Source organism: Typha latifolia, chromosome 13 (genome assembly GCF_019914945.1).
Source record: "Typha latifolia isolate L0001 chromosome 13, TyphaL0001v2, whole genome shotgun sequence".
Taxonomy (NCBI): domain Eukaryota; kingdom Viridiplantae; phylum Streptophyta; class Magnoliopsida; order Poales; family Typhaceae; genus Typha; species Typha latifolia.
The window spans coordinates 1,954,861-1,974,869 of NC_133098.1; the positions used below are offsets into that span (position 1 = coordinate 1,954,861).

General features: G+C 40.2%; 4 protein-coding genes and 1 long non-coding RNA gene across 6 annotated transcripts; 2 read left to right on the forward strand and 3 right to left on the reverse strand.

Annotated features, from left to right (window-relative positions):
- Positions 1 to 3,218: 3,218 nt before the first annotated feature.
- LOC140799550 (lysine-specific histone demethylase 1 homolog 1-like) lies at positions 3,219 to 6,113 on the reverse strand. The gene has a single exon (XM_073153910.1). It carries the CDS (start codon positions 6,053 to 6,055, stop codon positions 3,572 to 3,574), a length of 2,484 nt encoding a protein of 827 aa, XP_073010011.1. The 5' UTR covers positions 6,056 to 6,113; the 3' UTR covers positions 3,219 to 3,571.
- A 1,195-nt stretch (positions 6,114 to 7,308) lies between these two features.
- LOC140800044 (uncharacterized) lies at positions 7,309 to 11,207 on the forward strand. Of its 2 annotated transcripts, XM_073154679.1 has the most exons (7): positions 7,309 to 7,884; positions 7,972 to 8,098; positions 8,887 to 9,004; positions 9,706 to 9,742; positions 10,009 to 10,279; positions 10,730 to 10,763; positions 10,854 to 11,207. In XM_073154679.1, coding segments are annotated over exons 1-7 (792 nt in total). In that variant the 5' UTR covers positions 7,309 to 7,680; the 3' UTR covers positions 10,855 to 11,207. The 2 variants fall into 2 exon arrangements, with proteins under 2 accessions (XP_073010780.1, XP_073010779.1); XM_073154678.1 differs by lacking the exon at positions 10,730 to 10,763.
- A 2,062-nt stretch (positions 11,208 to 13,269) lies between these two features.
- On the forward strand, positions 13,270 to 16,862 carry LOC140799586 (uncharacterized). Its single transcript, XR_012111034.1, has 5 exons — positions 13,270 to 13,327; positions 13,696 to 13,828; positions 13,982 to 15,495; positions 15,588 to 15,815; positions 15,999 to 16,862. It is a non-coding gene; the product is annotated as an uncharacterized lncRNA (long non-coding RNA).
- Positions 14,664 to 16,572, reverse strand: LOC140799585 (7-deoxyloganetin glucosyltransferase-like). Its single transcript, XM_073153964.1, has 2 exons — positions 16,071 to 16,572; positions 14,664 to 15,826 (listed from the first exon to the last, which is right to left on the reverse strand). The coding sequence occupies exons 1-2, from the start codon at positions 16,570 to 16,572 to the stop codon at positions 14,871 to 14,873; spliced, it is 1,458 nt and encodes a 485-aa protein (XP_073010065.1). The 3' UTR covers positions 14,664 to 14,870.
- Positions 16,863 to 17,465: 603 nt separating the features above from the next.
- Positions 17,466 to 19,751, reverse strand: LOC140800133 (7-deoxyloganetin glucosyltransferase-like). The gene is made up of 3 exons (XM_073154796.1): positions 19,166 to 19,751; positions 17,938 to 18,008; positions 17,466 to 17,824 (listed from the first exon to the last, which is right to left on the reverse strand). The coding sequence occupies exons 1-3, from the start codon at positions 19,711 to 19,713 to the stop codon at positions 17,466 to 17,468; spliced, it is 978 nt and encodes a 325-aa protein (XP_073010897.1). The 5' UTR covers positions 19,714 to 19,751.
- Between the last annotated feature and the right edge of the window lie 258 nt (positions 19,752 to 20,009).

Genomic DNA, 20,009 nt, shown 5'->3' on the forward strand with positions numbered 1-20,009 from the left:
CTTTGGCAGTAGTACAATCAAAAACAGAAAATTTTAGAACTATCATATCTGAATGGTTCCCAAAATTCAATTCTTCAAACAGAATGAGAGCTCTGAACCTTGATCAACAGATTCTTTTTTTAAAATGAAGTGAACAAGTACAACCAAGTAGAAGAAAAATGGCACTAGTAACTGAAAATGCTCCATGGAACTGGTGATGTTAACTAAAATACAGAGGATGAGAAACAAATATTAGATTGAGATAACATTAGTGAGTGCACATAATATGACGATTGACCTATTTTACAATCAGATGACTGGAAAACAAGAATAAGAGGAAATGTGAGGGCCCATTATAAGTTAAACTTAATGACAATGGTATCAAAACCATCTCATGAATAGTCCAATGGTAATGGTCTCCCTGGCTTAGCCCATCTGAAACCATCTTTTTGCTACAGAAAGTGAGAATTATTGAAAAATTACTGGCATGAGATAGACGAAGCACTGAAACAAAAAGATCATAAACATCCAATTCTGACGAAAATAGCTCTTAAGATTATCTTCTACTGGTCTTGGTGGAACCAATGGAATACAATATCTAAGATAAGATTGCCCGTAGAAATGTTTGATAGATAATCCTACATTAAATCTAAAAAAATAATTTATTCAAGATAGACTCGTTATTGTGAAAATAAATATCACATTGAAACTTGAGGAAAATTAACTACTGCAACAGAGACCATGAAGTGTAGTATTTTCAGAAACGCCTCTTTCTTGAGTATGAAAAAGTTTGATAAGGCTGAGATGAATGACAAGATGATGCAAGCGGAGAACGGTTTGATGCTTTAACTTTGATCGTATCTACGATATGAACCCACGCAGTTCAAAACTAACAATGAAGTTGTAAAATCCTAAAAATGATTAAAAATAAATAAAATTGGCGTATGTGCTCGGTATGTGCGCTACAGTGCCATCATCCTCCCCACCTCTATTCCGATTTCATCTGAAATCTTCGATGAGATTTCGGATCTAGCTGTTGCTTAATCCATAAATCTATATATAAATCTCTCGCGCAGTCGCCCTTCCTCTATTTTTTTTCTCTTCTTCCGGTCTCTGTTTGAAGAAAGCATTCGCCGTCAGTGAGCCACCGGACCCCTTCGACCACACCATCCCTTCTCCCTTCAGTGGTCTTGGTCTCCTTATGTTTAATTTAATTTTTATCTAGTATAAATGGGCTATCTAATTAATTGTTTATCATATTATATCGACATCCGTATGGGTAGGACCATGATACGAAGGAAAACAAATAACTATGAGTGATTTTAGACAGGTGACTCTTTTGTAATCTAAGGGTTATATAAATATGATGTGATGATGTTAACATTTTTTATACTATAGTAATATTATGACATCCATGTTCATTTATTATTTATTAGCATTTATACATTGTTATTTCATAAGGACTAAATATATGCTTTGCACATTGTATGCATTTTAGCTATGATCATATCATATGTATTAGACATTGCACCACATACACATATCGTAAAGTAATTAGATTTCATCTAGACAGTACCATTATACTCACTCAGCCAAGATTAAAGGCAGAGTGTATATATATATTAGTTTACGCTTGAGATTGTTAGTTTGAAGAGTTAAGACGTCTTTCCGAGCTGGGGCCTTATGATTTCCTGCATGGGGCGTGGTGATGAGTGTGAGGATGGGCTTACGGTCAGGGTTCTTAATCTGAGGCCACAGACAACCAATCATATACGGCGTCGCCAAGTATGTACGGGCGACATACCGTTAAATGTCTATTCATCCTCGTTGATTAAGGCTCTGGAAGAGCTTATATTTTGTTATTATTTATCATAACATAGAGACTCTGGGAGAGCACGTGATATTATTAATTGCCATGAAGTTGAAACTCTGAAGGAGTGTTGATATGATTATGATTTTATTTTATCGATGAGCCCTCGTTATTAAATTTATGAATTTAATAATACATTGTCATTGAAACATGATTTATATTATTACATTTTGTATTATATTGTCCTTACATTATAAAGGTGTATACTCGTTGATCTTTATAATTACCGCCCTTTGATGAAATATTTTTTAGATTAATAGATGCAATCAAGGTCGTGGAGAAGCGAATGAGGATTAGCTAGATTGTTATTTAAATTTTTTATATTACTTATGTTGCCTATACATAAGTATTTATCTTTTACAAACACGTATTTTAGAGATTTGTTATGGCCTGTGATAAATTTGGATGATTTATTAGATTAATTTTGATAAATTTTGGTTTATAATTTTGGATACCTTATTGAAATATTTGACCGACTAATTATGTGAGTACCATGTGAGTTATATTCACATGAGGAACATGTGTGTTCGATGATGAATATTTCAGAAGTAGCCAATCAGAAGTCTGATGCAGTCCATTCCACTAAATAGTCTATTAGCTAGTATCCATCTCCAAGATACCTCATTAGTGCAAACAGTCATCAAGTTTCACATGTATAATAGTATTGTTGACATTTTAGAGTCCTAACTACACAATTTCACAAGAACTAATCATAATTCAAGTGGGTTGTAGAAATAGAAACTATCATATTGTGAGCTAAAAAATTAGTTAGCTCTAAACTTGGCAAAGGTTAGATAGTTGGCTCACTCCAAGGTGAACTGTCAAGTATGCAGGTTGCCAGGTTGAACTAGGTATGGCCTCAAGAACTTGATTACGGGCATCCAACATCAATGAAAGATTAGGCTTACCTCATGGCTAAGCAAATTCCATCTGAATATCACACTCATGGTTAAATTGAGCTAAGCAGAAGTCATTTTCTTTATATAGGAGCTTATTTGGGAGGGTTTAGCTTTGAGTTTTTTTATTATTTCTTCTAAAGATCAAACAGATTCAAGTCCCAATATGACTTCAACCAGCAAATGGTGATTACATTGAGGGAAGTTCTCCAATATGAAGTAGTTCTATTACACACAGAAATCTATGATAACTAACAAGCTACTTTCTCTTCAAATGATTTGCTTAATTGCCTTAAATTGCACGCCATTTGTCTGAAAACCAAGTAAAATGTAAATGTAGTCAACAACAAGGTTGTAGCTATATATGCATGACACAAGACCGAAGTAACTGAATACCTATAAAATCAAGATAACTCTGCAATTAAATGAAACAATACACCACAAATTAGAATTACTATTTAAAACTAACACCATTTTAAATCTAGAATGGGCCTGAAATTCCTGATGTCATCTAAAATTTATGTTCTCAATGTTACAAATAAGTTACCCTACAAAATAAAAGAAATGTAACTACTGAAGGTTATTACACTGGTTTGAGAGTTGAGAACCTGATTAAAAGCCACAAAGAATGGCAGGCAGAGGTTGTGTTATTGATCAATTTACCTAATTAAAGGCAAGAAAAAATGGAGGTCCTCGCAGTTGTACATCTTTGATCACTTCTTGGCGCCTTGCAAAAGCAGAAACTTTGATACTCTCATGCCTCCCCAAGGAAAATAACCAAATCAAATGAATCAATAACTTCCATCTGAGCATGTGAATATATTGCTCAAACAGAAGAACTTCCTAGACATAATGGGGTTCCATCTGCAGCTCCTGTCTTGCCACTAACACCTCTAGCAGCCTTTATACGTGATATAAGGCTCTCTCCGGGACTTCCCAGACCGTTCCTTCCAACTAATTTTGTACCAAAGCTGCGGTATAATACATTTAATCTTTGGTCACTTCCGTCAATCTCAGCCAGCTCCAACACATGCTTCCTCAAGATCAACCCATAAAGGAAAAGAGAACCAGATCCCAACTTTTGCTCACTAATGCTAACACGCACCAATGAAGTTGAATCAGGATCAGATGACAAAGGATCATGAAGAACTGAAAAGCTGTTAAAAGAGAGGTCAGGAGCTTGAAACAGATCATCTAAATCTTCCAAGTTGTTGTCTTTAACATCTTTTCTCTCGGCTACTGTCACTGCAGATCTCCTCCTAGCTGTCCTTGCGATGTTAGCAGCCTCTCTAAAGCCGCTAAGCAAAGCTCCATGCATCGTTGCTGGATAACGCCGATTTGTTGCCTCTCCGGCAAAGAACACCCTCCCATCACCTACACTCTCGGCTAAAATATCATAATCATCCCCCGAAGACCCAACAGCCACATATGAATATGACCCATGTGTGAATCTATCGGTTCCCCATCGGGTGCAGATGGCCTGCAGTGGATTGGGGACATCAATCCCTTTTGGAGAAAAGATCCTTCTGAGAACATCTAATACTTTCTCGACATTCTCCATGGGCGGGGTAGTCTCAAACTTAATGGCAGACTCCCCAGCAACAAGAGCAACAAGTAGCGGGCCACCGGAAACCGAAGAGTAACTATAGAACAGAAAGAATTCACCTCGCTGGCTAGAGTCCTCCGTCAAATGCCCAAAGGTGTCGAGCGAACCATCCCAGAAATCGTAAGGGAACAACATGGCAACCTTGTTTAGAAGCCCGAAACCCAATCTTTTAATCGCCCCTTGCTTCTGCGGCGGGAGCTCCGGGACGAACTCAATGCAACCCTTCTTGAGCACACCGAGGGAAACGGTGCAGAGAGCCATGTCCCCCCGGAAGACCTGCCCATTCGCGTACACCATCACACCATCATTCCCGTAGTGTATCCTGGTCACAGTCCTGTCGTAGAATATAGGTACATTATCTGCCAAAGCACGGACGAAGCGCCCATTGCCCCCAGGGATAAAGCAGTGATCACCACCCATCTCATAAGGATCATCCTGATCCCAATATGCCATGGAGAGATCAGATAAGAGGGCAGCATTTGCGTATTCGAGGTTGGCGAGATGCCAATCGAGGAGCATTCTCTCCTCTGCAGAGAACGCAACGCCGTAGGCCTCGCGGAAGGCTTCGAGGGCGGTGCCGAGCGACACATCAACCGACTGGAGCTCGTCGATGATAACCTGCCTAAGCTTGCAAACCTTGTCTAAGAGCTGGTTGAACGCCGTCTCGACGCGAGAATCCATTACCTGGTCGACCGGGCGGCCATCGGGTAGGTAGAGAGGGCATTTGTCCCTGACCTTGTGGAGGGGAAACCCGAGCTGCCTCGCAAGAACACCGAACGGATTACCATTAATGCCGGTGAGCACGCTGCCGCCAAGGTCGACGGCAGCAGAAACACCGGGATAATCGGCGGCGCAGGATCTCATCTTTTTGGTGAACACCCGCCCCCCGGGGCGTCGGCGGCCCTCGAGGACGACGACCTTGAAGCCGAGGGAGATGAGGTGGCGCGCGGCGGCGAGGCCAGCGAGCCCGGCGCCGACGATGAGGACGGACGGCGGCGGGAGGGAGGGCGGGCGATGCGGCGGCGCGGAGAGAATCGCCGGAGCGAGCCCGAAGTTGATATACGCGTGGTCTAGGAGGAAGGAGTAGGCCGCAGCGACGAGGCCGCGGTGCTCGGCACGGATGGATTCTAGGGCATGGGACTCGGTGATCCAAGCACTAGGGTTCGTTCTCCACCGCGAGAGGATGTGATTGCGGACGACGATGTAGTTGGACTGTGCGGCGCCGCCGACGAGGGGGACTACGGAGGCCTCGATCTCCTCCTCGGCGAGGCAGTCGATGGGGAATCCGACCGAAACGGCGATGAGGGCCTCCACGTCGAGCTCGCGAGCGAGGCGGAGGGAAGAGGACGAGGGAGGCCGGCCCCTACGGCGGGGGAGGTCGTTGAGCTGCATGGAGATGAGGTCGTCGAGGAGCTTCTCGCTGTAAACGACGGCAGAGGAGCGGGAGGAGTGAGGTCGTAGGACGCGGAGGCCGGCGGTGGGGACCATGCCGGGAAACTGCTTCTTGCGGCGGCGCCGCTTCCGGGAAGGAGGGGTCGGATCACCATCGGCGGCGGCGGAGGCGGAGATGGCGGACGTAGAGGCGGTGGGAGGGGAAGGGGTGGCTTCGGAGTCGTCGGCGGGGGCAGGGGGAGGAACGATAGTTTGGGAAGATGGGGGAAGGGGTGGAGGAGGAGGGGTAGAATTGGAATTGGCCTCCTCCATTATTTCTGATGCTGCGATAGAGAGGAAGTAAATGGATTAGTCGAGTAGAGGAAAGAGGAGAAGTAGATTTTTGGTGGTTTAGACATGGAGGTTATTGAAACTATGGGCCGGAATATAATTACCTTTTAAATTTCAAACGAGACTTTTACTCTCTTCGTCCCAACCCATTAGCCCATTGGCCTGTTACTAAATGAAACCTGGCCCATTTTACGGCTTTCTTTTGCTATCACAATCAAATACATGGCAGCATGAGACCCTTGCAGTCAACCAGGATTGCATATGATCTGCTGCCATTTTATTCTTATCCACTGCTCTTGTAAAGATACTATGTCTACCTCCCATGCCACGGAGGAGATCGCTGGGTCAACTCTAAATTCGAAGTAATTATTATTTGCAGTAATTGTGTTTACTTTCAGAGTAATATTTAGCGACGCGATTTAAAGTAGTTTAGATTAGACGAATAGTATGTTAACTAAAATTTACTCTATACTTAAAATAGATTGACTTATTTATCCGGTCTATTTCTAATTTTCGAGTTCTTATAAGAAAAAGATTGTCGGAGCATAAGGAGAACATTTTTAACGCTATTATTTAAATTTGTCAACGTCATACTTATCTAACCCTAGATTTTATCATTAACTTTGGATTATCTGAAAGGTACATAAGTTTGTCTTATGAGCCATAGCATAGCATGCAAACAACCTTGTTTGGTTCATCCTGGAAGTTTCGGTTACCAAACTTTAAATATCCACAGCCTAATCTTAAAACGCTAATTAAGCTACACACCCGGTTGCGTGGTAGCTAAGAAATCTTATTGTTACCAAGAGATTAATTAAAGAGGGCCGTGCATGACGATGACAAACGAGCTCAGCCAACGTGGGTCCCACTTTGGCCGAATCACCAAAGTTTGCAAGATTGGATAACTCATATCCTATTCCCATCTCGTTTGGATAAGTTTGTCGACAAGGTAGTATACCGTAGTAATGAGCAAAAGGGAACGGACTATCCATTTATTCCGGTCGTCACTGTTCTGTGGTGCGGATCGTCTCCATCTCTGAGTGTACGAAGTTCCTGCACCCTACTAAATTGGTAACCTTCGATCAGATGTAGCAAGTGCATTTACTCTCCGTAGAAGAGCATCAACTGTCAAATTTCATAGAATCCAAGTAATCCGGCAGTAGCAAATTCCTGCAATTGAGTCTCCAGGCGATCCGCTTCCGTATAACTTGATGAAATATTGAATAATAAGCTATACAAGCAGACAGGGAGGTCAGAAGAAACCAAGTTGGAGAGAGAGAGAGAGAGAGAGAGAGAGAGAGAGAGAGAGAGAGAGAAGAAGAGAAGAAAGAAGAAAGAAAGGGTCATGCAGCTGTCATTCGATATGCAAATTATAGCAAGAAGCCCTTTTGCACCTCTCCGATCCCCTTCCCAGCCTTTCTAGACTCCATCTCTCTCTCTCTCTCTTTCTATAGAATCAAACCTATACCCCTTGGTCCATGGAAGGAGGAGAGGCCACCAAAGAAGACGATCAAGAGAAGAAGATCGCTTACACGGAGAAACGAAAGCTCGATTGATCGATCTCTACTTCTTCTAGATTCAGACCTATCTCACACGACTCATCTCTCATGGCTGCTGCTTCTTCTTCTTCTTATTCTACACAATATAGATCGAGGTTTGGGGATACAACTCTTACCAAGGTCTTCGTCGGCGGGTTGGCTTGGGAAACCCCAAGCGACGAGCTACGCCAATATTTCGAGCAGTTCGGGGAGATCCTTGAGGCCGTCGTCATCACCGATAAGAACACCGGGCGATCGAAAGGCTATGGATTTGTGAGTTTTTGCATTAACTTCTCGCGGAAAATTGCGGCAATTTCTCTCATGCTTCGATTCTTTTAGCCAAGTTTTGATTTCTTGCAGGTCACATTTAAGGATCCGGATTCGGCGAGGCGGTCCGTGGAGGATCCGAACCCGGTAATCGACGGCAGGAAAGCGAACTGCAACATTGCCTCGATGGGCCGGCCGAGGCCCACTCCGCCGTCACGAGGTGAGCTGGTACCAAAACTTTGAAGAAGATATTATTTCAAAAAATTTAATTAGGATTTGTTATAGGCTTTTAGCTGGCATTATATTTAGTATATTTAAAAACTGTGGTGGAATAATATTAATTTGTGCAAGTGATCTCAACCTAAGTGACCATTGGAAGAGCTAAAAGAAATGTGGACCCGGAATAGCTGTTAAAAAAGTTGGGTGCCAGCCCATAGGAACTAGACCTACATGCGAGCCACTAATGCTGGATATTGTTTTAATGGTAAGGAGAATATACTTTCATTTAAGATCTATCTATAAATTTTTAGGATAATTAACATTTCACATCCTACCTATAATTTACTATTTACAATTGATCGTGTGATTTTGACATAAAGGAGTTGACTATAACATTAATTTTTTAACAAATTGAAAACAAAAAGGTGTTTGGCTGTTGGATAAGGAAAAACAAAGCATAGTTAAAAGAAGTTATGTACTATACGAACGAACTGGGAGAATAGGTGATAATGAACTTAATTAACTTCTGCCATCGCAACTCTATCCTGATAGAGAAAGCCGTGCATAAAATTTAAAATGTGTTAACTGACTTTTATTTTTATAGAGAAAAATACAAAAGATGCGTTTGAGTGCAATCTGTGAACAAGGGATAGTCAATTTGTAAATATCACTCTCTTGTCTAGCAATCAAATGGACCAAGGATTGCTTGTAGATAGTGTACTTATACTTGTTATCTTTCTTTCTTTCCTTTTAATAAGCTTGTGACCTTATATGGATATTTGTGAGTAGGGAGGAATCAAAATGAGGGCCTTCACCACGGCCCTCCACTGGCTACAGGCCCACAATATAGCAGAGTGCGAGAACAGATGCCTTCTCCTGCTGCAGTAGTCTACCATCCTCAATTCGGGTGAGTTCCTTTAACTAGTTAAGTGGTAACTAGTCTTCACTGCAATATCTTGGGCTTCATGGAAAGCCCATTAAAATCGATTAGTGGGACAGACCTCACAACATTCAACTCATTGGCCCCATCTAGTTAATGGCCACCATTTGCAGTGAAACCGATGGAGCAATGCCATCAAGAAATTGACACTTGGTAGGACATACTATTCGTCATGATTGGATCAGTATTAATGTCCATCCTGTAACCATAAAGGCCAGGGTTGATGAGGCTTTCATGCAAGAATATCTGCAGGATTACTTTTCTCATTTTTATTTTTCAATATTATATGAGAGCTTGGGCTAATTAGAGGTCGGACAAGGGTCCAATGAGGTCTATTAGTCTATGTCAAGATTAATCATTGCCGAAGGTGTGCCAACTGTTTACCAGAATGGTGATGTTTTTTCTCTTTCTATTTTCCTGAAAATGAGCGCCAAAAAGACCTTGAACATGCATGAGATACCTCATTCAATTTGAGGGCCCCTAACAATTAATATGTGACATGCAGTAAACACCTATTTCTTTTCCCTTCAATTGTCATTATTCCTAAAGTATGGGCCACATAGTAAATCTAGCACATATTTGGGCTCTGCAGATTTAATGGGCCTCTATGACCTATCATCGTGTTGGTGCTGTTCTATCTCATACACTCACTCTGCCAACTTTTGCAGGTTTGTGACCTACCCTACTGATTATGCATACCAACAAGTAAGTGCTCTTCCTTGTGTTAATCTTATGTTAGGTATATATTTCATGAAGTTTTTATTCTATTTCAAAATTGGCATATATGTCTTCTCTAATTCCACCAAGTGATAAAAAAAATTTCTCCACAGTCATGAAAGAAGAGGATTTCATATCTGTTCAAAGAATCTTTTAGTTATTAGAATGATACAAACTTGCATAACTAACTGCTATGTTAATATATATCACCATCTTTTAACTAGTGATGAAGTTATCTACAACTATATGAGCAGGCTTTCTACAATGCTCAAGTGACTCCACAGTACTACCACCAGATGTATGGACCAACTTCACCATCAACTCTTGGTTCTCCACCATACTACTACACCAATATGGGTTACATGCCAAATCCAAGGGCAAGTTTCCTATCGCCACCACAAGGCCCACGCCCCCTGTACATCCAGTATCCTGCGGCTCAGATGGAGAGGCCCTTCACACCTTCATTGCCTGATAACTTCCAGCTCCAACCCCCACCAAATGCAAGGCCACCTATCAGTACAATGGGTAACTTCTTTTGAGCTTGTCAAATTCTGTGCTCCAAAACTATTCTTTTTAAAAGAAAAAAATGGGGCCAAAATGATGTAAAGAGACCAATAAGATGCATTTCTTTGTAAACTTAGAGCATTCTAACTAGCCCACCTAGGTTTCCACATAATGTAGTGTAAAGTGGCTACTTTCGATCTATTCTAGCTGTGTGCCTAGTATACATATATGCATATAAATAAATAAATAAAAATATATATATATATTGTTTTCTTCGGACCATACAGTTTGATACCAAGCCTAGAATTAGAAATTTATGTGCTATACGAAGTTTACGCTCTAGTTTGTTAGTCGTCATAATCTTGTAATACCAGCTATATCGTGATATCTAGTATCTAATTTCGCAAGCATATTTGGTTTCAATCCTATAATTCTCCTTACTATTCTAAGTCTTGATTCTTTTCCTTTCAGTTAGTTCGTCTCAAGACGGACAACGTTCCATATGGTGATTGACATTTCATAAATTGAGTTAGAACTTCTGTTGCTAAATTATTATTTGTACCATTAACCTCGTTCTATACTTCCGTAATTTCAGATTCACAAGCCTCTCAGCCATCCTCTGCAGCTGGGGAAAACTTTGAGAGTTCTGATACTTGAAGGACTTTGACAATTTTTTACCATGCACCAACTTCATCAGCTGACATATTTGATGATCTTGAAGTACAAGGGACGATAGGATCCCAATAAGTAATATCAGAGCTAAAGACCTCAAACAGGCTTCTGCTATGCTGCAAAGAGATTCGTGTCTAGTGCAACTAATACGATCAATCTTTATAAATTGAAAGTTGTAAGATATTTTCGTACCAGTTGACCTCAAAAATATTTTTTTATTATTTTATTTTATTTTATCTTTATACTTTTCAATGCATCTCGATCTCGTTGATGGATCTATCTACGCATAATATCATGTGAAAATCTTGGCACTTATCAAATGTGCATTGATTAATAATTTATACGATATCAATGTAAAATAAGAACATACTGAAATGATGTCATTGCTACTGTAAAGTGACTGTAAGTTTATTTTGTGGCATTGCTTTACAAGCGGCAATCTCATACTCATATTATTTCTTGAGAAGCTTACTTAGCAAATGAAAGTAAACTGTTTAATATTCGCCTTACATATTTTTAAGACAGGACCAACGTCTTATTCTTCCCATTTCAGCCAAAAAGATCCGTCCCTTTCTTTACCCTACGTGTTCTAGAATACAATTCATCAGTCCAAATTTTGGGCTTTCCAGTTCTTAATTTCCACTTAAACATGCCTCTCGTTGTGTAAATAGGGCTGTCAAAATAAACAAGCTGGTTCAAGGTCTAACGCTCAGTTGCGGCTCAGCTCGAAATCAGTTTGCTGGGTGACAAACTCAAAATTATATATATACACTCCTTTACTCTTCATTTGAAACATACTAAGAGGACAAAACGCCTCTCAAAGGCTAACACTAAGATACACATCCATACCTACTTAGATTGACCTGGTCTCGTAATTTCTTTTCATTACTCCTCTCTTTCATCGATCACGAATTTCTATTTTTGGAACACCATGTAATACTCTCCAAATTTGAAACAACCGTTAAGAAAAACAATGGTTCTTCTTCTTTCCATTGATGAGTGGTTGACTGATCGTCTACCCATCGACCAACTCCTCCTACTCCATCGGCAAACCGCTGCCGCCGCCTCTTCCCACTCCTCTAATCAAGCTCGGGGCTTGGCGCAAGTTGAGCTGAGCCCAGCTTAAACATCAAACTATAGCTCGAGTTGTTTGGATCCTCGGGCGGCCTCCTCCTTCGTGGCCTCCTCCTAACAAAATAAGAAATATGAGAAGGTGATAGCTATTAGTTAAGCCCTTTATGCGATTATAACCTTATCATATATAATAATTGAAAATGCTTCCTAGTCACGGACCTCATTGTAAAAGATAAAGGACCCAATTCGTTCAACAATAAGATAAACTTAGGTCTGATCTATTAGGCAAGTATTGATAGTTATTAAAACCGGACCACTTGTTAGAAATTGCTTCAATGAGTTATTTTATATTTTTAAATAATTTACAAAAAATATTTATAACAATAATATAATTGTACTTTAGGCATTATTTAGCTTCTTTTTTTAAACTAATGTTGAGGTTTAAGCACGTCAATTCATATAAATTCGTACAAAATCATATTTTAATTATACTTTACTAGTTTTAAAAAGAAATTTCATTTTCTATCCGCTAAAAAATCAAACAGGCTTAGAGTCGGGATCGATACATTGGTTCACATGTTCAGTTCGGTCCGCATAACTATGCCAGTAATAGTTCCCATTATTATCTTCATATCTTCTAATGACCTACGGCATGCCGCTCTCCAGCCTCCTCCGTGCTCTCGGAGATGTTCGAAGCATCGCCAGAGCAAGGATGGAGCATGCAGAGAGAAGTAGGAAAGAGATACGCACAAGACTTTACAGAGTTGAAGGAGGTGTTTTCAGTAGCAACCTGAGTAATTCTTTGGTTAATTCGTACGCCAAATGCGATATGATACATGTTGCAAGGCGAGTGTTTGAAGGGACTCTTCAGCCCAATTGGGTATCATGGGGTCCGATTCTTTCAGGATACTGTCAGTGTGGAGGAAAAAAAGAGAGAGGTGGGCTGCGAAAGTAAGAGGGAGAGGGAAGACGAGAAAGAGAGGGAAAGAGAAGGGAGAGAGAGATAGAAGAAATGGAGGAAAAAAAGTGGGATGCGACGGTAAAGGGAGAGGGAAGAAGAGAGAGAGAGAGAGAGAGAGAGAGAGAGAGAGAGAGAGAGAGAGAGAGAGAGAGAGAGAGAGAGAGAGAGAGAGGAAGAGTAGGAAGAGAGAAGTAAGAAAACACATCATAAAAAAATAAAATTTTGGTTTGCGGTAGTAAGAGATAAAGTTTTATTTTTTTCAAGTTAGATTTTCTAACATCATGCTTTTTTAAGTCTTGCAGATAGGAATCATTGGCATCCCAAATGTTGGAAAGTCAAGCCTCCTTAATGATTGGAGCAAAGTAGGGTTATTTTTTTATTTTCTTCGCAACTTGAATATGCACCGCATATATATAAACATAGAGGGTGACTGAGTAATAGTTACTTACTGAATTATGGTGCTTCATAGTTCGTATGACATTGTTAAAACCTCTGGAGAAGTATATCACGATCGGATAAGTTCCTATGCCATGTATTAGATAAATAATTTAATGACATAATGGGCCCTAGTAGATCCAATTGGGTTGTCCTTGTTGGTCTACTAAATCAGACCAGACAGGTTAGTTTTGGGTGTAGGTCTTCTGTTCTCAAGTTATAGATGTATCTATTCGCTGCAGTTATTCACCATATCCTTGTTCTTCAATTCTTCTTGGTTAATGCTATCTTGCAGAGTGACGGAGCAATAGTTACTGAAATTGCTGAAACTACAAGGGATGTGGTAGAAGCAAATGTGTCTGTTGAGGTATCACTGTCACTCATCTTGACACTGCTGGTATCAGAGAAACTGATGATCTAAAGAATTGGTGAGATATTCTCACTCGTTAACTAAAGGAATGCATATTATAGGTTTGTGACAATGTAGAGTTGACCATTGTTCCTCTGTGCATATGTTTTGTATTCATTGAATGATGAAGGGAATATTTGGACAATTTTATCTTTTTATTTTGTGTATACAGATATGAAGCTGCTGCACTGACTGCTGACATAATTATTTTGACAATAAGTGCAGTGGTGGATGGTGGACAAATGATGATCAAAAACTTATTGAACACATTTAGATAAATCAGGTACTTATATTCTATTCAACTATTTTTTCCCCAGTGGAGATGAAAAGACTTGTCCCCATTTACACTTGAAATTGATTAAAAAACAATGCAGTTGCTGTGGGTGCAAATGACCAGCAAATGCTTGTTGTTCATTTTCTTTGATTGTTGACCAACAAGGCATTGTGATAATTAGATTGTTTAGAGTTCCATTTCCATTTATTATGAAGTTTTGGGCATTCCCATAATATTGGTTCACAGTATTTACTTATTGTTAATGTATCCTTATGCATTTGTTGAATACCAAGGTGCAGTTATTTTTTAAATAAAAAATGAATTGCATTTAATCGCCACAGGTCCGATATAGTTCATCTTCAATTAGTCCTTGCTTCTTTCTGCTGAAATGAATTTTAAGTTACTCGGATTGATTTGAAGCTATGGAACCAAAGCATGTTTTTTTTTTCTTTTTTTCTTTTTCTTTACCACCAATGAATAATAAGTATCTCTTCATCTTGGTTTGGTGCCTTTGGGCTATTTCTTGGACTTTTTTCTTTTCTTTATGAAGATTTTCTATTCTTTATCTCCCTCAACATCATTTCTTCCAAATAAATATTATGATTATGATTTCTTTTTCCCTCTCAAAAACAGAAAATAGGCAGGCTCCCCTGCACCTATTATACTTGTTATCAATAAAGTAGACTGTGCGCCATTTATTTCAATGGAACAGTTTGAGAAGGTTAATTGACTGAAGCATGTAAATACAGTGTAGTATTCCACGCATTTGCTCCAAAGTCATTGGAACTCATATGGACTCACTGCAAGCCTCTTCGCCATTTCCTGTCAATAGATAGTGGACCAATCTGTCCATGTTCTCCTTCGAAGATCCTCCTCCTTTAGTAGCCTCTTCTGCCTTCTCCTTCCACTCCTTTGCCTTTAACCTCATCTCCTTCCCTTTCTCCCCTTCCATTACTTCCCTCACTAGTCCCTCTACTTCCTCCCTCCTTACATTGCTATCTATCTCTAAACCAATTCCCCACTTCTTGCAAGCATATCTACAGTTAGTTGGTTGCTCAGCAAAGAAGGGCCAACATATCATTGGCACTCCACCACAAATGCTCTCTAAGGTTGAGTTCCATCCACTGTGAGTTAGAAACACACCAAGAGATGGGTGTGAGAGCACTTGCTCTTGTGGGCACCAGCTTGTTAGTATTCCTCTACCTCTAGTCTCCACAATGAAGTCCTCAGTTACCATGGTTTTCTCCCCTGCAACAAGGTCAGGCCTGATGACCCACAAAAATGGGTGCCTGCTATTAGACAGTCCCCATGCAAATTCTGTAAGCTGGTCACCTGTCATCACTGTTATGCTTCCAAAGTTCACATATACAACTGAAGCAGAACTCTGAGCATCCAACCACTCGAGACACTTGGTATCTTCTCTCCAAAGGTTTGAGCCTATTGAATCTAATTCACCTTGTGGTATCTTCCTAACAAAATTTTGTAGTGGACCTATGGTATAAAGGTGAGGAAAGATGTGGTTCAAGGCGGCGACGACGTCGTTCTCTAACTCGTGGAATGTGTTGAGGATAACGCCTTGTGCCTTTAGAGCATTCTGTGCCTCGCCACCGTCGAAATTGAGCATGATGTCGTTGCAGTCAGTGGTTCTTATGAAGCTAGGCATGTCCTTCAAGCGGATGTCTTGCATGCCAGAAATCCAGTCTATTGGTGTATCAAGATAGCCATTGGTCAGGTAACTCTCATCTGTACAATCAAATATGGAAAGATGTTAGTAAGGCATGAAATTATGCTGGATTAATTTTAGCTCAATCCTTTTAGCTTATAGACTTTGGAGCATTATGGCATGAGCAGATGAGCTCATCTTGTTATAACTGAAAACTAGTGGTTAATCCTATGTATATCTCTGTTTGAGCAGAAAGAGGAGAACAGAGTACTTGGACTTCACTTGATCTCTATCACATGCCTATCTATGTTAAGTGTATTTTACCTTTAATTGGTGTATAGCCTCTTTTAATCAGCTCAGAGAAGTGAAGGTAACCCATGAACCCACATGCACTAGTGGTCCAGAATACAAGCCCAATGATGCTCAAGTCCTCAGCCACCCTCTGTGCAAAGCTCATCACTCCATCAGCTATGACACAACTAACTGGTGGCTTTCCAGGACAACTGTTGAGCCTAATCAATAGATCTCTGAAGGGAACGACACAATTCTTTGTAGTCGAGATGCATAATTCTGCGATGTCTTGTGTGACATCCTCATCGGGCTGTGGCAGGCCGTCTGGTATGGCTTCGAACCGGAAGTCATCGAGGCCATTCAAGGAATTCGATCCTCGAGACCTTAGCAAGCGCTTGTGGTTGTACTCAGAGTTCACATAAGTGATATGGAAACCTCTTGCATGGAGAACCTTAGCAAGTTGGAGCATGGGAGTTACATGGCCTTGAGCTGGTTGTGGAATAAGAACTGCATGTGGCTTGAGAGGAGACCCCATTTCTGAGTGAAGGCTTTGTTACTTTGTTTCTCTTCAGAAGTTCTCTTCTTTGGTGAGAGCAGCCACCGATGTGTGTACATGGACTCTACAATCAGGGATAAAGATAAGTGATCCTTTTCGAAATGGTAGTCTTCATCAAAGTAGAAAGATAAATCTATCCGCGGACTTTGTTGAACAAAAGGTCATCCAATTTGTCCTATTCTTTGGAGGGGCATGCAACCAGTTTTGTATTTTATCCTCTGTTTGGATGCCAGCAAGTACTGAAATGGTAATCTAATTGATGCAAATTATATCTCAATGGTAACAGAGGCAAGTGGTAACTCTTTCAATGATCTACAGAGCTAGCAAAGAAAATACCTAGCTTACATTTGTGTAGTTAAAAATTTATTTAACAATGAACATTGTTTCAAATATACGATGAATATATATATATATATTGTTATTCTTTAGAAGACAGCTTAAGCTTTTAGGCCAATTAATTATATAATATGATATATTAGTTGATTTTCCATTCTTTTTTCATTTATGCATGTTCACAATTTAAATATAGGATTAATTCTAAGATGTAGCAAGAAGAAAAAAAAAGTTCTTATTTCACCCTCAGGATTAAACAGATTCTAATACATATTTATAGTTTTATCCATATGCCATTAATCTTAAATAAATCTTATGCTAAGTCCTCTTAAAGATAAAATTTATATTCTAAGACATGCTCTGAATATAATCTCAATTAGGACTTTGAAAAATAAATCTGATACAAACTCTGGAAAGTAATATGAATTCGATTGAAACATAGACTGCGACTAACATTTGAATGTAACATGCAAATTTCCTGAGTCACACAGTACATTTTCCCACCCTTTTGCTCCAAAATAATTGGAACTCATATGGACTCACTGCTCCAACCACTCGAGACACTTGGTATCTTCTCTCCAAAGGTTTGAGCCTATTGAATCTAATTCACCTTGTGGCATCTTCCTAACAAAATTTTGTAGTGGACCTATGGTATAAAGGTGAGGAAAGATGTGGTTCAAGGCGGCGACGACGTCGTTCTCTAACTCGTGGAATGTGTTGAGGATAACGCCTCGTGCCTTGACAGCATTCTGTGCCTCGCCGCTGTCGTAATTAAGCATGATGTCGTTGCGATCAGTGGTTCTTATGAAGCAGGATATGTCCTTCAAGCGGATGTCTTGCATGCCAGGAATCCAGTCTAGTTGTGTATCAAGATAGCCATTGGTCAGATAACTCATGTCTGTTCAAGCAGACAGAGAAATTAAGATGTTAGTAAAAGGCTTGAGATTATGCTGGATTAATTTTAGCTCACTTCTTTTTGGGGTTACAGAGTTTGAAACATCATTTTGATACAGAATAAAAATACCAAGTGCGTTTGGTTTGGAATGACGGATAAGTGCTCCGTTCCGGAATAAATTCCCTTTCTTACAGAATAAAAATACAAAATAATGGATAAAGTTTTGGAATAGAAAAATAGAATGAACCCTATATTTTGAAATAACCCCACTCCATGTGTTGGTTGAAATAGGGTTATTTTAATATAAATTCATCAAAAATTATCTTTAGTATCAAACAAAATATTCTTTGATTAACGCCCTTCTATTTGAAAATAGTTTATTTAGTTTACTCAACATGTCATATTAAAATTATCAACAAAAAAAAAGGCTTTTGGATTACAAAATCCTTGAAAACAGAGTGTTATTCAAAAAAATAAAAAATTATATGGTGTAAAGTTTAGAATTTTCCTTAACGACTCTATCACATGCCTATCTTAATTAATTACTTTTAAGTGGCGTATAACCTCTTCTAATCAGCTGAGAGAATTGAAGGTAGCTCATGAAGTCGCAAGTGTTAAAAATTGGCTCAAATTCAGTTTCAGCAAAAAATTCAACATGTTTCAGTATTTCTGTGTCGCATTCGAACGCGGGCTTAGACCGAGAGCAGATTTTCTGCAGGCGTTCGAATGGCCCCAGCCGCGTTCGAATGCGAGCCAACCCGAGAGCAGATTTTCTGCGGGCGTTTGAACGGCCCCAGTCGCGTTCGAACGCGAGCCAACCCGAGAACAGCTGTTTCTGCAGGCGTTTGAACGGCCCCCTCCCGCGTTCGAACGCCCCCTTGAGTTTTGCTGGGTTTACATTGGGTGCATTCGAACGCGCCCCAAGGGCATTCGAACGCGACACTGAAAAACCCCTGACTATAAATACTAAAGGGGGTTTTTTATGGTAAGTAGTTGGAAGAACATTAATGAGAGTTAAGCCACCATTGTATTGAGAGTGATTGGAGTTCTTAAACTCTTTGTAAGTGAGGAATTTGCATAGTAAAGAAGATTGCTCCGCCCGTGGACGTAGACATATCGCTGAACCACATAAATCTTGTCTCTCTCTCTCTTTTGTCTCCATTGTTGTCTTGCTTGGAGTTTGCATATATTATGGTGTTAATCCGTGATTAGAAGTTGCTTAGGGCTTTTCTATCACTATTAACATTCTTATTGGAGGTTTTTAAGCTTTGCATTGTATTCTCTTTCACTATTCCCATTTGTGATATTTGGGGGTAAAGAAGGTCTTGCTTCCACTATCTTCACCCATTTGGTAAATTTGCACAACAGCAAGCACTAGTGGCCCAGAATACAAGTCCAAGGATGCTCAATCCCTCAGCCACCCTCTGTGCAAAGCTCATCAATCCATCAGCTATCACACAACTAACCAACGGCTTCCCCGGACAACCGTTGAGCCTAACCAATAGATCTCGGAAGGGAGCAAAACAATTCTTCGTAATCGAGACGCATAATTCCGGGATGTCTTGCGTGACATCATCGTCGGACTGTGGCAGGCCGTCTGGTATGGCTTCGAACCGGAAGTCGTCAAGGCCGTCCAAGGGCTTGGATCCTCGGGACCGTAGCAAGCGCCTATGGTTGTACTCAGAGTTCACGTAAGTGATGTAGAAGCCTCTTGCATGGAGAAGCTTAGCAAGTTGGAGCATGGGAGAGACGTGGCCTTGGGCTGGGTATGGGATGAGCACTGCATATGGCTTGAGAGGAGACCCCATTTCTGAGTGAAAGGCTTTCTTGATTTGGCTAGATCTCTTCAGATAGTTTTCTTCTTTGGTGAAGACTGAAGAGAAGCTACTCATGTGTGTGCATGGACTCTTACCCTCAGGCGTAAAAAGATAATAAGTGATCCATATTGGAATAGAGGTCTTCAAATCAAAGGAAAATAGATTGATCTATCCTCAGATCTACCCCCAGATTTACCATCCTTGAAGTGTGGGCCTAAGCATTTTGAAGTGTGTCGGTGGATAATGCAATTGGGGGGTCCTTATAAAAAGTTATAGTAGATTCTTCTGTCCTAATAGGCTATTCGATTAAAAAATAGGATATTGAATGGATTTCCAAGTTCAAACTACTGGTTGAAATTTTTTTAAACCCA